This window comes from Bos indicus x Bos taurus, chromosome 4 (genome assembly GCF_003369695.1).
Source record: "Bos indicus x Bos taurus breed Angus x Brahman F1 hybrid chromosome 4, Bos_hybrid_MaternalHap_v2.0, whole genome shotgun sequence".
NCBI classification, from domain to species: Eukaryota; Metazoa; Chordata; class Mammalia; order Artiodactyla; family Bovidae; genus Bos; species Bos indicus x Bos taurus.
The window spans coordinates 94,423,380-94,444,011 of record NC_040079.1 but is presented as its reverse complement, the minus strand read 5'-3'; the positions used below and the strand labels follow the sequence as shown (position 1 = coordinate 94,444,011).

The window sequence follows — 20,632 nt, the reverse complement described above, 5'->3', positions numbered from 1 at the left end:
AATTGGACCAATTGACAGAAGAAAGCAAAGCAGAAGAATTTAGTTTTAGTGTCACAGTAAGAAGGGGGCCGGAGAAGGCAACGGCACCCACTCCAGTACTCTTGCCTGGAAAATCCCATGGACGGAGGAGCCTGGTGGGCTGCAGTCCATGGGGTCACTGAGTCGGGCACGACTGAGCGACTTCACTTTCATGCACTGGAGAAGGAAATGGCAACCCATTCCAGTGTTCTTGCCTGGAGAATCTCGGAGACAGAGGAGCCTGGTGGGCTGCCATCTGTGGGGTCACACAGAGTCGGACACGACTGAAGCGACTTAGCAGCAGTAGCAGCAGCAAGAAGGGGGCTGTTACATCTTCAAGCTACTTTTAATTAGGAAATGTTTCATATGCACAGAAAATAATATGGTATACTCTCCTGAGCCCAACAGACTGATTTTACAAACTTAGTATTTTGCTCTGTCTCTCTCTCTCCTTTTTAAAGTCTTCTTTGAATTTGTTGCAGTATTGCTTCCACTTTATGTTTTGGGTTTTTGGCCATGAGGCATGTGTGAGCTGAGCTCCCTGACCACCAAGATCAAACCTGTACTCGCTGCATTGGAAAATGAAGTCTTAACCACTGGAGCCCCAAGGAATTCCCTCTCTCTTTTTAAAAGGCTAAAAGCTATAGTACAGTTAAAGGCCCACTGTCCATTTCCTTTCCCAGCCCTCACCAAAAGTACTTACTACCCTAAAATCTACATATGTCATTTCTACACACGTTTATATAACTATATGACCATTTGATCTGTTAATCAACCACAAAGACTATATAGTGTTGTTTCTGTGTTTGAAAATTTTTATAAATGATCTGTTTTATCTATATTCAATTTGTTCCATTTTTATGTTTGGCATTTCTAGATTTACTAGAAATAGATTAACACTTGTATTCTACTGTGTGATCACACTAGAGTTTGTGAAATCCTTAGTTATGGTGTTTGAGATTTTTTAAAATTTTTTACTATTTCAAACAAGGCTGCAGCAAAATCCTGATACATATATGTATGGCTGGGGACAGGGGCATTTTTCTTGGATATTAGCCTAAAAGCAGAATTGCTAGTTTAGTAAGAGACACATCAGTTCAGTTCAGTCGCTCAGTCGTGTCCGACTCTTTCTGACCCCATGAATCAGCACGCCAGGCCTCCCTGTCCATCACCAACTCCCGGAGTTCACTCAGACTCACATCCATCGAGTCAGTGATGCCATCCAGCCATCTCAACCTCTGTTGTCCCCTTCTCCTCCTACCCCCAATCCCTCCCAGCATCAGAGTCTTTTCCAATGAAACAACTCTTCGCATGAGGTGGCCAAAGTACTGGAGTTTCAGCTTTAGCATCATTCCTTCCAAAGAACACCCAGGGCTGATCTCCTTCAGAATGGACTGGTTGGATCTCCTTTGCAGTCCAAGGGACTCTCAAGAGTCTTCTCCAACAACACAGTTCAAAAGCATCAATTCTTCGGTGCTCAGCCTTCTTCACAGTCCAACTCTCACATCCATACATGACCACTGGAAAAACCATAGCCTTGACTAGACAGACCTTTGTTGGCAAAGTAATGTCTCTGCTTTTGAACATGCTATCTAGGTTGGTCATAACTTTCCTTCCAAGGAGTAAGCGTCTTTGAATTTCATGGCTGCGGTCACCATCTGCAGTGATTTTGGAGCCCAAAAAAATGAAGTCTGAAACTGTTTCCACTGTTTCCCCATCTATTTGCCATGAAGTGATGGAACCGGATGCCATGATCTTCGTTTTCTGAATGTTGAGCTTTAAGCCAACTTTTTCACTCTCCTCTTTCACTTTCATCAAGAGGCTTTTTAGTTCCTCTTCATTTTCTGCCATAAGGGTGGTATCATCTGCATATCTGAGGTTATTGATATTTCTCTCGGCAATCTTGATTCCAGCTTGTGTTTCTTCCAGTCCAGCGTTTCTTTCTCATGATGTACTCTGCATATAAGTTAAATAAGCAGGGGGACAATATACAGCCTTGATGTACTCCTTTTCCTATTTGGAACCAGTCTGTTGTTCCATGCCACAGGACTGGAAAAGGTCAGTTTTCATTCCTATCCCAAAGAAAGGCAATGCCAAAGAATGCTCAAACTACCACACAATTGCACTCATCTCACATGCTAGTAAAGTAATGCTCAAAATTCTCCAAGCCAGGCTTCAGCAATACGTGAACTGTGAACTTCCTGATGTTCAAGCTGGTTTTAGAAAAGGCAGAGGAACCAGAGATCAAATTGCCAACATCCGCTGGATCATGGAAAAAGCAAGAGAGTTCCAGAAAAACATCTATTTCTGCTTTATTGACTATGCCAAAGCCTTTGACTGTGTGGATCAGAATAAACTGTGGAAAATTCTGAAAGAGATGGGAATACCAGACCACCTGATCTGCCTCTTGAGAAATCTGTATGCAGGTCAGGAAGCCACAGTTAGAACTGGACATGGAGCAACAGACTGGTTCCAAATAGGAAAAGGAGTACGTCAAGGCTGTGTAACCTTTTGAGGTACCACAAAGTTGTTCTGTAAAGTGACTGCAATAATTTACACTTCTTTTTTTTTTTTTTTTCACTTCTGCTTGAATGTAAGTTCTAGGGTCTCTGCATTGTGATGTCATCAGGCTTAATTTTTACCAACCTAGTGAATGTGAGATCTGCTATGAAGTTCACTAGTGAGTACCTCATTGTTCTAATTTTTGTTTTCCTGATATATAATGAGATTTAACATCTTTCATTTGTTGATTGGCCTTTTGGATTCTTCTACAGTGAACTGCCTCTTATTATCTTTGACCATTTTTCAATGTGTTTATTGTTTTTTTTTTAAATTGATTTGTAGGTGTTCTTTAATATATATGTGTGTGCTGGAAATATCCTCTAGTCCTAGGCATATCCTACATTTGTCTGGTGTTTTTTTATTATATAGAATTTACAATTTTAATGTGATTTCTAGTTTGGTAGGTAAGAACAAGGATTCATATCCTAGTTCTGTGTCTTCCTTGCTGTGTAACCTTGGGCTACTTTCTTAACATCTCTGTGCACAACTTTCCCCACTTGGAAAAGCGAGGCAGTAGTACTGCATACCTCTTAGTGTTGTTGTGAAGATTGTGTGTGTGTGTGTTAGTCACTCACTCATATCTGACTCTTGGCAACGCCATGGACTATGGCTCATCAGGCTCCTCTGTCCATGGGATTCTCCAGGCAAGAATACTGGAATGGGTTGCCATTCCCTTCTCCAGATCTTCCAAACCCAGGGATTGAATTCAGGTCTCCTGCATTCCAGGCAGATTCTTTACCATCTGAGCCACCAGGGAAGCCCATTAGTTAGTAAATGTAAAACATTTTGAATACTTCTTGTATATAGTAAATGCCATATTTGTATTATATGTGCTTTTGGGCAGTCTTGTTTAAGAATTGTCTTTAACCACAAAGGCAAAACATTATTCTGTACTTTCCCCCACAAAGTTTAAGTTTTGCTTTTTAGATTTGGGCTTTAAAGCTATGGTGTGAGGTAGGGATTCCTACTACTATTTTTCAAAATGGGAAAGTAATTGTGAAAAAGCTGTTAATTAACGACTATTTCCATATTGATTTAGAATTCCATATCTCTTCAAGTCTGCATTGTTGTTTGTTTAGTTACTTGATTTTGATTACCAAACTACTATAATAAATTCTGATATTTGTTTGGATTATTTTTAACTTCTTTAGTCCTTTTAGTTTTGTTTATATATTTAAATTTACTAATTAAAATAGATCCAAAAACTGTAGAGCCAGGCTCAGGTTTTGCAGAGCATGGTAAAAGCAATAACAAAGGTAAAATTTGGGACAGTTAAATGTAGCCATTGACAAAGGTTGGTTTGCCACTAGAAGCATTTCTTATGCACTGTGCTAGTGATACTGTAGCTGGGCTGAGAAAAAATGCAGCAGCCACAGGCTTGGTCCTTAATCTTAAAAATGTTCCTAGCTCTTTGATGACATTTATTCTTCCATGTAACTTGATGGATCATGGTATAAATGATCTAAAACCTAGTGAGACTTTGACTAGAAATACATGAAATTTGTAGGCTAAATAGGAGGTGAATTGATGCCTTATTGTAATGAGTGTTCCCAACCGTGAACATACATCTCTTCATTTAATTTAGGTCTTTTTCATGTTCTTCATTTCACGGTTTTCTCCATGGACGTCTTTTAATACTTCTGTTAGATTTGTTTATGTTGTCGTTGTTGTTCTTTAGTCACCAGATCATGTCTGACTCTTTGTGACCCCATGAATTGCAACACCCTAGGTTTCCCTGTTTGTTTGTATGCACCTTATATTTTAGGAACCTATTAGAAATTGCATTTAAAGAAATACATTAAAAGATTTGGAGGTGCATCAGCATGCTGTTGATTTTTGTGATGGTGATCCTAGTTCTAGCAGCTTTTCTGGTTCTTACTAATTTTAATAGTATTTACAGTCTTTTGGATTTCCTGTATAGATATTCTCATTAATTTTAATAACCACAGCTGTGTTTATCCTTCATCTTTGTGCCATTTTCACTCTTTTTTTTTCTGTTTAGCTCTGTTTTCTTTTTTTTTTTCTTTTTAATTTTATTTTATTTTTAAACTTTACAATATTGTATTAGTTTTGCCAAACATTGAAATGAATCCTCCTAAGACCTCTACCCCAGTGCTTAATAGAAGTGGCGATGGCTGGCACCCTTGTCTCCTGAATTTTGAAAGAAATGTTTCTCAGGTTTTTCCATTGAGTATGATTTTTACTTTGCTTTCTTGATAGCTGTTCTTTTCAGTTAAGGAAATTTGGAGGAACTTACTCTTGTTCTTTTTCTTAAAAAACAATTTGTTGAAGGCATGTCAACAAATGAAGTTTTACTTATCCTTTGTATGGTATGTTTCACTTCTTTCTGCTTTCTTTAGATTGGCTCTGTCTGGCTCTTTTTTAAGTCTGCATTTTTAAATAGAGCTTTGCTTTTCCCATATTGTTTTTATTCCTTCTTTTATTTATTTATGTAGTTTAAACATATGAATTTTAATCTCATTCAGTTGGTCCTATTACCCCAAGTTCTTTGGAGCTCTAATTCTTTGCCTTTTGCTGTGTTTGCTGCATCTCTCGTGATAGATTTTTTTTTCGTTACATGTTTTGTGAGTTTTAGATTGACAACAAAGTTTTCATTTATTTATTTTTTGGGGAATGGTGTGAGGGCTGAGATTCAAAGCATCCCTCCTGAGTCATTTTGAATTTGCTTTCTTGACTTTCCTCCTCTAAATGCCATCACTGCCTGTGATCTGCTTTCATGTGAATGGCTGGGCTTGAAGATTCCTGCCTTCCTAGAGAATGTACATTTAGCCTTGGAGTTTCTCTTTCTTGCAGATTTTGAAGAGGTTCAAAAATTTTTACTGTGTTCCTGAGGGTGGTGGTGTAATTTTTCTGTGACCTTTTATACTGAAAATACAGTGCTCTGGAGGTCTAGACAAACCTGGGTCTTGGTTCCACTTCTCATGTCTGCCTGGTTTAAAACCCAGGTCCTTCCCCTTCAGTGATGTTCTGATCTGGGAATTCCTTTCCACTTTCTCATGGCCCCATGGTGCCAGTTGTATGCTTGCTATTCTGCTTTTCAGTTCTCCTTTTCTTTCTGGCCTGTGGGAATTTCCCATAGTTTCTCAGCAGTCAGCTATATATTTAAATAAAATGTGACGTCTCTTTTTGATATTTTAAATTATGTGTAGCAGGAAGGATTCAGTTATGTGGGTGACTCAGTTGCCCCTGTTCCCAGAACCCTCTGTGGAAGGCTGATACTCCTCTCCTCTCAAGATACACATCCTCATCCTTAGAAGCTGTGACTATGTGACCTTGTATAACAAAAGAGGCTTTGAAGATGTGATTAAATTAAGCATATTGAGATGGAGTGATTATTCTAGATTACCTGGGGGAGCCCTATGTAATCACAAAGGTCTGTATAAGAGGGATATAGGTGGCTTATACTCAAAGAAGGTGATATACTTAGAGAAGCAAGTTGCAGTCTGAGAAATTTGAAGATACAGCACAGCTGGCTTTGAAGATGGAGGAAGAGAATATATAGGCCAGGGAGTTCAGGTGGCTTCTAGAATCCCTGTCTCTTCAGCTTCTCTGATGCTTGAACTCTCACCTTTGACCTTGTGTTGACCTTTGATGCTAATGTGTGTTTTTCTGTTTTGTTTCTTTCTTTGTTTTTTCTTTTTTCTCTCTTTTTCTTCTTTTGTGCTGCTGCATTGGTTTTGCTAGAACGACAACTGAAGAGGAAATATTTAAACTTGCATTTGAATATAGAATAATCTTTTTTTCTTAGAACTCCATAAGATAGCTACTTGATCTTGTGACTTCCATTCTTTGTCTTCCGAGCAAACCTACTAGCACATACCGTGCGGTGTTTTTATTTCTGTGAACACACAGCCCATTCATTTCTAGGCTTTGTTTCTCTGTGTGCTTAGTTTTAAAGACAATTTTGAAGCAACAGTGAAATAAAAGATGTCACTGAAAAAAAATCTGAAAAAGGCAAAGAAACAGGTTCTTCCCTAGAGATTTCAGAAGGCATGAAGTGTTACTGACACCAGTATTTTAGCTTAGTAAGACCCATGTTGGACTTCTGACCTCTAGAATTATAAGAGTGTGCTTTTGTGGTGTTTTAAGCCACTAAGCTTGTGCTAATTTGTTAAAGCAATAATAGGAAACTGATATACCCTCTCAAATGTTTTTGAAGGAGAGGTGCCTAGTGTCAGTGATGAAGATAGACTAAAACTATATTAAAGATACAGCAGAGTGAACTTGGTGAGGATTATTCTTGACAGAGAGGTTCATAGAAGGCTTCTGAGGTGGTGCAGTGGTAAAGAATCCACCTGCCAATGCAGGAGACGTAGGAGACACAGGTTCGATCCCTGGGTTGGAAAGATACCCTGGAGAAGGGAATGGTTACCCACTCCAGTATTATTGCCTGGAGAAAGCCATAGACAGAGGAGCTTGACGGGCTACAGTCCATAGGGTTGCAAAGAGTCAGACATGACTGAGCACACATCTAAAGGAAAAAAACCAGAGCAGAGATGCTTGTGAATGTTCTAGATAATATATTCAGTAACCACATAATGCCTAGTCTGGGAGTTAGAACTTCTTATGGAAGTGATAAAGTGCTCTACCCACCCCACCCCCACCCCCTTTTAGTTGCAGGTTTTATTTTCCAAAGGGCAAAAGATTCTCATTGTTAATGAGCTTGTAAGTTGGCTAGCTGAGAGAGCAGAGAACAGTTTTCTCCTATTGCTAAAATGCTGGTGTTTTAAATAAAGGATTTGGTTTGTTGGGAGGGTCCTGACAGGAATAGCTAAATACTTCACTCCAGCTCTATGGTGGGGATTATGTTAGTGATAAAATATCAGGCAGATTTCTTTAACAGATGTTCCTGACTTATTGTTTCCAAATGTGTGAATTGTTTTGTGTGTGCTGTGTGGGTTGCTGTGACAAACGACAACAAACATGGTGGCTTAAAAACAAAAGATTTATTCTAACAGTTCGAGAGGCCAGATATTTAAAGTCAACAGGATTGCACGCCCTCTGAAGCCCCAGGGGAGAATCCATTACTTGCCTTCTTGCCTCTTCTATTTTCTGGTGGAGGCCAGCATTCCTTGGCTTGTGGGCTCATCACCCTTTGCCTCTTTGTATTGCTGTCTCCTTTCTGTGTCTCTGTAATCTCCCTCTGCAACTCTTTTTTTTTTGGGGGGGGGGCGTTATTTTTTAATTGGAGGAATATTGCTTTGCAGTGCTGTGCTGGTTTCTGCCATACAACAGTGTGAATCAGCCATAATTATACATATATGCCTCTCTCTTACAAAGACGCTTGTTATGACGTTTAGACACCACCTGATAATCCAAGATAAGGTTCTCCTTTTTAGACCCTTAACTTAGTGACATCTTTTGCCATACGATATAATATTCATTCTTTTGCTTCATATGGTAGTATTCAGTTGGGGTCATTTTTTTTGGCCTACTATCTGCTGCCTTACTCTTTCTTTGCAATCTTTGGCTTATTCTATCTATCTGGATTTTTTTGTTGTTTGTTGATTATTCTATATTCTGGCCCACCTTGTAAACTATCTCTGACATAGCAATGGTCTGTACCACTGTGATTTTTTTCATTCTCTCCTATGTTGAATTCTAGAATGAAAGTCAGGAAACTGCAGCCCGTGAGTCACATCCATTACAGTGCTTGTAATTGTGCAATCTGCCAAATAAGAATGATTGTACATTTTTATTTTATTAAAACAATTTTTTTTCTTTCTTTTTATTTTTTAAATTATGAAAGTATGATAACACATTTACAGGAGACTTGGAAAATACAGAACAATGTAACATATAGTTCCATTATATATTACAGTTTAAGTAGATAAATTAAGATTGTTTTAGTTGGAGTTTCAATATCAAACTCTCAAAAACTAAGAGTGAATAGACAGAAACATAGAAGGATATACTAGACTTGAAAAGCTCTATGACCCAATTCAACATAATTAAGATTTTTCACACAACAGCAGGATACAGATTCTATTTTAAGTTCCCATAGACTATAAGCCAAGAGACACTGGAACATATCCAGGGCCATAAAACAAGGTGCAAAGACTTCATGGCCTAAAGGTTTTGAACTCATACAGAGTCTATTCTCTTATCACTGTGTAATTATGTTAGAAATCAATATCAAAAGATGTTTGAAAATAACCCACATATTTTCAAGTGCTATGTGACATTTACCAAGAGACATCTTTGACTTAGACCTTGAAAGCCTCAATAAAGTTAAGTTTTTACATTTTTAAATGGTTGAGAAAAATCAAGAGAAGAATATTTTGTTCCACATGAAAATAATATGAATTTAAGTCTCAGTATCTGTAAATGAAGTGTCATTGGAACATAACCCTGCTGTTTCATTTATGTATTATCAGTTGCTGCTTTTGTGTTATGATTGAATAATTATGGCAGAGCCTGTGTGTTCCATAAAGCCAGATGGCAATTCTCTGGCTCTTTACAGAGTAAGCTTGCCAACCTTTGTTTTTGTAGGGGCATCTTGTCTCTGGCTTCCGGTATATAGTGGGCACCAAGCATTTGTTGATGAATATTTAACTTGTGGCAAGAATTTCATTAATATCATTAAGGATTTGGGATGATTCCCAAAAGGATTCTTCAAAACTATGGATTAGAAGAATTTTATGTATCATATTATTCATGATTCTGATCTTTTTGGCCCTAAAACTCAAAGAAATACAGAGTAAATGTCCTGCCCCTGAATTTAATTGAATAAACAGGCATCACACACAGGACTTGAAGCTGGCGAGTGCTGGTTAATTTTACAGAAAACTTGGCTGTGCTGTGATTGCAAGGTGTTTTTTTCAGACATCCGTCTAGATGTTGCTCTGAAGGTATTTTTAAGAGGTGATTAACATTTACACTCAGTTGACTTTCAGTAATTGTGGGCCTCATGTATGATATGAAATATGAAAGCATTAAGAACAAGAACTGGGTTTCCTAAAGGAGAAGGGATTTTGTCTCAAAATGGCATCTTAGAAATCCTGCCAGAATTTCCAACCTGTCATCCTGCTCTGCACATTGCGGACTTTCTAGCCCGTACAGTTACATAAGCCCGTTCCTTGTAATAAATCTCCTCTGTTTCTCTCTCGATATGTATCTTCTTGGTTCTGTTTCTCTGGAGAACCCCGACCGATGCAGCAGGTCAGTCTGATGTGTTGAGCATGTGGACCATCTTCAGTGTTTCTTCCCACCATGCGATGTGGATGCTAAGCGTCACCCTCTCCCCTCATGGAGGCGAGGCCCCTCCAGCAGCATCGCCCTCTCCTTCCTTGACACCTCCTCCAGGCTTCTGCCTTTCACACCTCGTGAAAGGAAATGTGTTATATTTGGATACAACAAAGTCAGAAATAAGCTCACTTGTGATGGGGCCGAGGACTTTTTGTCCATCCAAGAGAGTCTGAAGTTTGAGAAGGCTGCGAATGAGGTGATAAGAGAGTCAGATGCAGATGGATCTGCTGAGAAGCAGCAGTTGAGACAATGAGTGTTTGTGAGAAGTTTTTCCTCTTTTTCTCCTTCTGAAAACAAAGCTTCCTGTGTGTACATGATGGAGACCACCAGGTCCATGTAACTCCGTAACTCAGTCCTGTGGTACTACAGATGGTTGCTTTTGTTCCCAAGTTTTGCTGCTTTATCATAAGTGGATAAAAATACAAACAGCTGCTGTTATTTAGCCATTTTACTCATATGTCTACACATGTTAAGAATTTTTATGTACCAAGACATTTAAAATGTGTGTCTGATAAACGACTACATGTATAAAAAATTATACGTTTCAGTAAAGAATCATTTGAATGAGTATTGACTTATTTTGTATTTCAAGACAAAGTTTATTAGGCCTCAAAGTGGTGCTAGAAAGTTTATTTTACATACTTCTATTTCTCCCAGCAAGGTATTAAAAACTGTCAAGTTGCTCCAGGAAATGGTTAGCACTTGAGTGACTTGAAGATCCTCTCTCTTTCCTGCTCCACCCCCATCCCCACCCTTCCCACATACCTACTGAAGCTGTGTCTTCTATCAATTGATTATAATCTTAATATGACATGCTATTTAAGTGTTATTTTAAAGAAGTAGCTGTAACTTTGAATGGTAATGACCGATTGAGGCATGTGTTTACCTCTTACACTTGACTTTGTTTTATAATACAAATTAAGTGGTTGGGATGTCAAATAATTTCTTCTTACTCAGAATGCCATGTTTAAGTAATGTAGCTAAAATCTCTTAACACTCTTTTCGTCCTAAAAGTTTTAGAAGTTTCTCTCTATATTTGAATGCTAATGATATCTAAAGCAGTTCATTTCAGCGACAGTTCTGCAAGATATTTTTGACTGTTCCAAGGGTCAAGTTCTGTGATAGGTGTGGGCAATACAGAGAGGTGAAAAGATGGGGTCTCTAAGCTGTTCACAGACCCCTATGAGAAACAAGCTTGGAATCAGAGTGTTACTGTGATGAAGAGAGTAGAACCACATTGGAAGAACAGAGATTGCTCAGAGAATTGAGAAATGAATTTGGTTTGTTGGGAACTTAGGAAGACACCCCAGAGAAGTTCACTTGTTCTGGGCTTTGAAGGAAAGATACGTGATTTCCACATGAGGAAACAAGTGTGTCAGACAGAGATATGTTGGTGTCTAGCAGTTTTAAATATGCTATTAGTTCAAAAGCTTAAGTAGAAATCATTTAGGTTTAGTAAACCAGATGGCCTCTGAGGCCCACACTATATAGATGATTGTTTTTTAAAAGCATGTCTGAGGATTAATACTTGTTAAAACAGCACTATAATGAGATCACATGTGTATTCCAGTATCGAGTGTTAGCAGTCATTCGTAAGATACTAAGCAGATGCCTGAAGGATGTCCTTGATGTTAATATATAAGTTGGCACTTCTCCTCTTTCTTTTTCCTGCCCCTTCCTCTCCCTCCTCACTGCCCTTTGTGGTGATTTTTGCAGTTGGTTAGCCTGCTTCTGATTGGAATTGCCGCATGGGGCATCGGCTTCGGGTTGATTTCCAGTCTCCGTGTGGTCGGCGTGGTCATCGCAGTTGGCATCTTCTTGTTCCTGATCGCGTTAGTGGGGCTGATCGGAGCTGTGAAACACCATCAGGTGTTGCTTTTTTTTGTATCCTTTTTTACAACTGGGAGTTTTACCGGCACTGGGTTTGTTCTTACCTTGTCGATTACTGTTTTTGTAACCCTAACTTAAAATTACCATCAGGAGACGAATTGTCAGACAGCAGCTCCTGGCAAGCATTATGTGTATTTGCTCAACCAATATTAGGAACGTTTCTTAGTTAAGTTACTGTATGTTTACATATGCTCTCTTCTTTTCACATTGTGAAGAATGTATCCTGCAAGTTCAGTATCGTCCTACGTGTATGTTGCAAATTCAGCATTACATTTAACTGATTCAGGGGCCTCTAGGTCCTTTCCAAGTCTTTAATATTAGGTTGAGAATTTCTCAGTGATTTTTTTAAGACTCGATATTCAGAAAGCTTGCATACATTTATCTATACTTACTTCCTGCTTTTTCTATGTAACAATTTTTATTTTAATCTAAATGAAATTACAATGGATCAGCTATTATTTATTTTTAATGTTATTGAAGTATAGTTGATTTAAATGTTGTGTTTAATTTCTGCTGTACAGCAAAGTGACTCAGTTATACACATATCATACGTATTTTTTTTCACATTCTTTTCCATTATGGCTTATCACAAGATATCGAATATAACTCCCTGTACTATACAATAGGACCTTGTTGTTTATTCATTCTTATGTAGGTAACAGCTTGCATCTGCTAATCCCAAACTCCAAAGCCATCCCTTTGTACTCCCCTTCCCCTTGGCAGCACAAGTCTGTTCTCTATGACAGAAAGCATTTAAGTAATTATTGAAGTTAGTCTTTTTCTAGGTAATTATACCTGCAGTGTTTTATCAAAATAAAAATTACATGTTTTCTTTTTGAAGTTTCTCCAAGTGCCCTTATTCTGTGTTCTAGGTGGCTTCCTTTTGGTGCATGTGAAGTTGTCAGTACCTCTGTTTGATGTTATTCTAAATATTTCCAGAAATATACTTAACTTTGATTCTCAGTACATGATTATTCTCTTGCTTGTATTCATTGTCCAGTTTTCAGTATCATGTGCTTGTTTAGCCCTGAACCAGGAGCAACAGGTAAGCAAGGTTTTTTTTTTTTTTTCTTGCTGCTTTATTATACCACATAGTATGGGAAAAAGAGGGAGGCGGGAGGAATGATTGGAATATAAAGTAATTTCTTCTTATTCAGAATGCCATTTCCCTCTATATAGCCAAAGTCTCTTGTGCCTGATTGCTTTCTTGGGGCTGATTTGAGCCCTACAACATCAGATGTTGCTATTTTTTGCATCTTTGGAGTAGAATTTTGCCCTCGCAGGGTCAAAAAGTGCTCTTGCTAATGGGTGTTCACCCAGTCTTCCCCTGCCAATATGCAATGAAACATGCACTCCAGAATGTTTGCAGTTTCATTCTGGCAATTATTCTTTTTAAGCTTTAATTTGTTTGAAGAATATGAGTCTCAGTTTTGGGGCAATGGAAAATTTGTCTTGCTACATTCTGGGAACTAAGCACTTTGAACCAAGTGCTTCTTTGACACTGCATGTGAACATCAATTTTTATTCTTGAGTTAGAAATGGTGCCTTCTTTTTGTTGCAGATTGAGGTATAACCCTTTGAAAAGTTTTGATGGTTTTATAAAGAGTATTTGTTTTAGGTACACACAGTATTAAGAGTTGCAGGCCCCAGCTTTATACACTTTATACAGGGGTAACACATTTTATTTATTTATTGATGGCCACACTGTGTGGCATGTGGGATCTTCCCCAGCCAGGGATTAAACATGTACCCCTTGCAGTGGAAGCACAGAGTCTTAACCACTGGTCCGCCAGGGAAGTCCCATATTTTGATGTATATGTTAAATGCGTTTTTCTAGGCTCAGCTCCTGGAAGTTGGTTGGAACAATACAGCAAGTGCTCGGGATGACATCCAGAGAAATTTAAACTGCTGTGGGTTCCGAAGTTTTAACCCGAATGATACCTGTCTGGCAGTAAGTACAAAGTATAAAATATTTTTGGAGACATATTGCATACAGATGGGCTTCCCTGGTAGCTCACCTGGTAAAGAATCTGTCTGCAATGCAAGAGACCCCGGTTCGATTCCTAGGTCAGGAAGATCCCCTGAAGAAGGGATAGACTACCCACTCCAATATTCTTGGGCTTCCCTGATGGCTCAGCTGGTGAAGAATCTGCCTGCAATGTGGGAGACCTGGGTTCAATCCCTGGGTTGGGAGGATCCCCTGGAGAAGGGAACCATTACCCACTCCAATATTCTGGCCTGGAGAATTCCATAGACTATCCGTGGGGTCTCAAAGAGTCGGACATTACTGAGCGACTTTCACACTAGCACATACAGATAAATAATGGTTAATGTGGAAGACATGGACTTCTGATGCTGAATTGTACTTAAAAAAACTTTTTTAATATACCAGTGTTCCATTCTATGTACACTATTGTATCGATTGTCTGTTCTCAAGTATCCATTCCTGAGGGTCCTGAATATCCCAGGGCCCAGACAGATACCAAAGATGATTTGGGTTCTTTGCCTCTAATTCCTTCCCATTCAGCTCCTCCCAGAACAAGCTGTGAAAGGGAAGTAATAGTAGGTTAGCGAGTAAATATCTTCATTTGGAAGCCTATCAGGGTGGGAAGAAGAGAGTGGTCTGTATTAAATTGGGCTTGTCAACCAGCTATACAGCCCAGGGTGGAGGACACCTATAACCATCCTCTTTCCTCTCTCCCTTCCTCCCCATCACAACGTCATGCCCTTTCTGTCTAAAGCTAAGCTAGCAATGGACCAGTTAGAGCCATCCTGTTGATCATGCCTTACTCCTGACCTTGCAGGTCCAACCCAGTCCCTTATGGGGATAGACTTGGAGCTTGGCTCTCCTGGTAGTTCAGATGTGTTTATGTTTTGGGGAAACTTCTGTTACCTCCTTGCTGAGCCCTGAGCTGGATATCCCCTCATTGAGGCCTCCTTTGTGGGATTCTTAGTTTTCTACTGCTGTGTATTACATTATCACAATTTTAGTGGTTAAAACAACATCCATTTATTACTTGACTTTTCCTAAGTCAGGAGTCTGGGCTTGGCTTGACTGGGTCCTGTGCTCAGGATCTCACCGGAATGAAGTGTCAGCCAGGGCTACAGTCTCATCTGAGGTTTGGGGTCTCCTACGAAGCTATCGTGGGTCAAATTCAGCTTCTAATGGTTGTAGGACTGAAGTTCCATTTTCTTGCTGGTGTCTCCCAGCTCCTGGAAGCTGTGGTCAGGTCTTAACTATACAGCCATCTCACAACACAGCTTCATTTTATGAAGACAGTGACTTATGTAATGCCACATAAACGTGGGAGAGAGGACCCATCCAGCCTCCAAGGGGTGATTATTCAGGGATGGGGATTTTGGGAGCCAGCTTAGGATTTTGGACACTGCTAAAGAAGAGTGGTCCTCAGTTGGATATGATATTCCAGATACTAATTTTTATGTGGGTGTTTTTTTTTTTTTTTAAACTTGCTCATTATAAATGTACTTTTCAATACAAGTTCTTTTTTTTTTTTTTTTTTTAATTGATACAGAGCTGTGTGAAAAGCAGCCACCCATGCTCACCCTGTGCTCCGATAATAGGAAGATACGCGGGAGAGGTTTTGAGATTTGTCGGTGGCATTGGCCTCTTCTTCAGTTTTACAGAGGTATGTGCGCTTAACTCAGTATCTTCACACCTTTGTCACAGGGACAAACAGGGATTTCTGTTTTCTAGGGCACGAGGGCATGGCATTTTGCCTTAGCATGGCATTGAACTTTTGGAACGTATTGATGGATGTTTTCCCTGAGAACTAATATTGCAGTAGGAGGACCCCTGGCTTGAAATCAGAATTTAGAGCTTCCTTTGTAAGGAAATGCTTGATCATTAAATTATGTAAAATAAAATAAACAGATGAAATGAAGAGACTAGACTGAGTCAGCTCTAGGGTCTCTTCTATTTCTAGAGTTGTATGATAAATTATAATTTTAAATATAATTTCGGCATAGGTAGCACCTTCACATTGTTTAATATATCTGTTAATGTGTAGTATATACACATGCGTTTACATAAAAGTTTACTTTGGAAAATTACCTTCCAAATCCATCCCTCACTCCCCTTTGTTCCTAGCCTTCTAAAATCTGTAAGTAACCACTGTTATTAATTTCTTATCTATATAATATTTATATTATGTTAGTATATTATTATATTGACATACGTTTAAGCAAAACCACATACATATTATTTTGGTAATTTTTGAGGAATGCAGAATTCCTCATTATCTATGTTGAATGCTTGATAACCGTGGACATTTTTGATGCATCTGAACTGTCAATATGTATTAAAATTAAATTTTTTCTTTAATTCATAAATTCTGCCTGCAGTGCTTTATTTCATGGAGACGTTAATATAACTCTCTAAAATGGATACACAAAAATGTTTATTGTTTCTAACAGTGGACCTTTGGGCCAGCTTGTGTTTTCCAATAAGGAGCTGGTTAAATTTGAGTTTACTAGACAAGAGCCAATAGTTAAAAAATGCACTGTGTGGTTAGAAACCTACTTACCCTGCTTACTAACTATTTGACCTTGGGCAAGTTACTTTCTCTTCCTGTGCTTCTGTTTCTTCATCTTTTCAAACAGGCATAATAACGGAAAGCCTCTATTTCATAGAGTTGTTGTGATACTTAAAGGAGCTAGTATATATATGAATAAAGCTTGCAATATTTAGAATAATGCCTGATATATGGCAGGTGCTGTGTGTTTAGCTACTGGTTTGTAGACATGAGTAAATTATACATGTTATGCCCGCTTAAAAAAAGATGCTGGGACCCCTATGACTGTTGTGTTAATTGCTCATGTTACTCCCCTATTTTAGACATATAATAGAGTGGCGTGTATAGTCATGCTATTAGGTGAGATTGTGCACGTAACTATAGAAACATATGATAGGCTATTGTAGGAATAAGCATTTATCTTTAAAAGAAAATCAGAAAAATATTAAATGTTTTGTATGTTTGAAGTTCACTCTGTCATTTAATTTCTTGGATATTCAATTTCCCCTTCAGTATGTCCCTATAATAAGTAATTCCATGGTTAACTTCCTTGTATGTAATTTTTTATCTATATTCTCTAGCTTTTTTCTTTGAGTACACCTCCAAAAGTAAACTATGACACATTCAGTATGTGGGCATTTTAAAAGAGTTTGCTAAATATTGCCAAATGGCCATTTGGGGGAGATTCTACCAACTTTTGATTCAAGCACTAATTCTTGATATTTTTATCTTAAAAGATGCTTGCCAGTTTAATAGGTATAAATAGTATTACAGTTCTGTTTGCTCTTTTGGAAATGTGACTAGTGAATCTGAAAATAAGTTCATGTGTTTTGGGACCACTGGCATTTCTTCTTTTGTCAGTTCCCCACCTAAATTCTGTCTTGGTCAAGGCCCTTTGGATCCCCTGTGACCCAGTCTATGCCAAAAAGGGGAAATTTTTTTAAAAGATGAGGAGAGTGGGCCACAGGGCCCAGAAAGTGTCTAGAAAGGAGCGCCCAGGGCTGGGGGCTCAGCAGCCACACAGAAGGTGGCGGTTCTGCTTTTCTTTCCTCCCTTCCCTCCCATCCCCTCTTCCTCTTGTCTGTCACTCTGCTTGCAGTTCTGCTTGTTCTGCTTGCAGTTTCTTGGGCATTGACTTCACTTTTTTATGACTGTTAAATAAAATTTATAGATGTTACTTTTATGTAGTTAGGTTTATTGCTTTTACCTGTATGGTTTACCCAGTTGACTTGTATGTTTAGAAAGGCCTTTCTCATTTTGATTATATATGTTAAAAATGATTAAAGTAGATACTATAGATGATATGAACAAACTTCAGCACTTCGTGGAAAGTCTCCTTTTGGAGAACTGCAGAATAAGGCAGAAGGCAAGGAGCTTTTATAGGATAAGGAATAAGGAAGAGATTAATAAAAAATGTCTGGTTAGCTGGGGTCACAGAGTCAGTCTTGTTTGGGAGGAGAAGGTCTAGAGCTCACTTGGCCTTTGGGGACTGGCTGGCCGAATATACTGCACTTCTGGTGAAGCGGAGCATTTACAGGGACACAGAAGTTCCCCAAGTACTTTTACTCGCTGATGTGGCACCCTGGATAATATTATAGCAGCTTCATCTTGGGCCTAGAAGTTTATTTCTCTCTGTACAACTAAATATAAAAATACATATATCTCAGTTTTATTGAGGTATAATTGACAAAATTGTAAGGTATTTAAAGTGTACATCACGGTGATTTGACGTATGTGTACATGTGGAAGGTCTTCCTTGTAGCTCAGCTGGTAAAAGAATCTGCCTGCAATGCAGGAGACCCGAGTTTGATCCCTGGGACAGAGGAACCTGGTGGGCTACAATCCTGGAATCACAGAGTCGGACACAACTGAGCGACTTAATGTTACTACGCTACACTATACATGTGAAAAGATTCCCCCATCAATTTAATTAACACACCCATTACCTTCCATATTTACCTATTTTTTTTGGTGAGAACATTTAAATTCTACTGTATCAGCAAATTTCAATTGTACAATATGGTGCTTTCAACTACAGTCGCCATGATACATATTAGGTTTCATTTTAATTGTGTGTGACATGTATTGCATTTATGTATATGATGTATACATACATATGTATAAAATGTATAATTAATATAGATAGCACATTATATACATGTATGTGTGTATTTTACATATTTTATTCTAATTCAATTTTTGTTTCCTTCAAGAATGAAAAGTCCACTCAGCTATAATGATCAAAGTGGAGATAAAGACCAAGCTGAGTATTCACTTTTTTAAGAAAATTTCCCCTGACATCCCTTTCTAATCTAAGCATTTTTTCATTTTACTTTTTCTGAGGAAAGAGCCATCTTACTTCTGGGTTGGTCATGGCATTGATCCAAGAAAATTCATATGCTACTTGAAAACAATTCTGTTTCCTCTTTCCTTTAAAAGAAAATTGGATTTTTGTCATAAAAACTTGAAAATATAGATGGGAAAAAAATCAAAATGACCAGTCTGAATATGCTTCATTAGCCAGAGTCAACGATTATGAGAATATTGCCACATGATTTCTTTTTTATATCTGGGATATATTTTGAGAATTTAGTCCTTTTGAGCAGCTCCATTTTCTTCTCATCAGATCACACTGCCTTTAGCTATGCATATTTTTTTAAAGAGGATTGTATTTTTAGAGTGGTTTTCAGTTCACAATGATACTGAGAGGACGGAACAAAGATTTCCAGGATCCCCCTGCCCCCTCCCGCCCATGCACAGCCTCCCCAACTATCACGACTGCTCACCAGATGGTGCATTTGTCACACTTCACCCACACTGGCACACCACAGGCACACAGAGTGCATAACTCCGTCAGGGTTGACTTTTGGCGTTGTACAATCTATGAGTTCAGACAAATACATCCGTCATTGTGGTATTATACAGAGTATGTTCACTGCCCTAAAAGTCCTCTGTGCTCTGTTCATTTCTGCCAGCCCCAACTGTTTTTTAAAATACTAATTATTTAACAGTATAAACTCATGTGTCTTAGATTTCACAAGTATTCTTTCATGGAGTCCTTCTTTATATTTTATACACCAATTCCTTTTGAAACCTAACTAGAGAGTTTAATAACATTTTATCCAATCTGATATTTTTTGGATGTATCCACTGTCTCACGTTTTAAATTTTTATTCAGTATTTCACAGAATCAGCAATTCTCAGAACTTGAAGGGATGAGTCTTAACTAGCTGATGATTTCTTGTCGTAGAAGAAATAGAATTCATTTGAACTATTTGTAACACATGAAAATAAATTTAAGCCATCAAAGAAACATTGATTTAAAATAAAAAAAAAGAAGTTTTAAAAGTTAGTGCATATCCTTTTAGAAACTTGTGGAAAATACAGAAAATTGTGAAGCTGAAAGACTGGATCTACTAACTGAAGTTACCTACTCAAATCATCAACATTAATAATTTGGCATATTATGTTACATCTTTCTACATTTAATAAATATAAAAATAAATAGCAAAGGACACACTTGTTGCACACTCTACATAGACATTTTATAAAACTGTACTTTGGAGACCTACCATGTCCTGGGTATAGGTTCTAGAATCAGCAGAGTTCATGATCAGGTCTAGTCAAAGTTGCCATTGAAAATCTTTAAATCATGAGCACCTTTGTAGTCTAAAAATCCAGTATACATAATTATCCAACTTGGATCTTTCTGTATTTTGGACATGACCTCCCTGTCACGCCCTCCCTGGTTGCAAGGAGATGGTGGTTTGGCAGTGGGACACAGAGGTCTTGTTTTGTCACAGTTGAATTGGAGGAATTAAACTTTGATAGAATATGGCTCCAGGTTACAAGTATTTAATTTACTCGATGGCCCTGTTTCCCCTAAGGACTGTAACTTGCACTATCAGCTTGTATCCTGGGTTGATAATAAAAGTATTTAGCAATCTCAAAACTTCTAACCAGAAGTTCCCTGTGTGCCCGTGTTTCTGAGGCACGGGCAGGGAAATGATGGTCGGGCAGGTTGAGGGGTGGTAGAGAAGTTAACTCCGTGTGAAAGGATTTCAGTCCTGTAATATGAATGCGGCTGAAATGGCAGATGGAATGTTGTTAGCCTGAGAATGGCACATCAGATTCTTCTCCCAAGCAACAAAATAATTAGACGCATGGACCCCAGATTTGAACCCTGGGTCTAGCGCTCATGACCTGGGTGATTGTTATCCAGTTGTTTAACCTCTCCATGCCTCAGTTCCCTCATTGGTAAAATGAGGATAATGGCAATTCCTATCATATAGAGTTTTTGATCAAATGGTATGAATTTGTGAAGTGTGAAGAACAGAGCTAGACACAAAGTACTCTTTGTA

At 38.4% G+C, this 20,632-nt stretch overlaps 1 protein-coding gene across 3 annotated transcripts in view; it reads left to right on the top strand.

Moving 5' to 3' along the window:
- The window catches only part of TSPAN13 (tetraspanin 13), a 38,193-nt gene that overhangs the window by 14,752 nt on the left and 2,809 nt on the right, over nt 1-20,632 (top strand). Inside the window, exons 2-7 of one of the 3 annotated variants that reach the window (XM_027540004.1) lie at nt 2,617-2,698; nt 11,566-11,733; nt 12,638-12,639; nt 12,704-12,784; nt 13,577-13,690; nt 15,273-15,386. In XM_027540004.1, coding sequence (XP_027395805.1) covers nt 11,598-11,733; nt 12,638-12,639; nt 12,704-12,784; nt 13,577-13,690; nt 15,273-15,386 — 447 coding nt within the window. In that variant the 5' untranslated portion in view covers nt 2,617-2,698; nt 11,566-11,597. The remainder of the gene's footprint in view (nt 1-2,616; nt 2,699-11,565; nt 11,734-12,637; nt 12,640-12,703; nt 12,785-13,576; nt 13,691-15,272; nt 15,387-20,632) is intronic. The other 2 variants (XM_027540003.1, XM_027540002.1) reach the window with 2 other exon arrangements.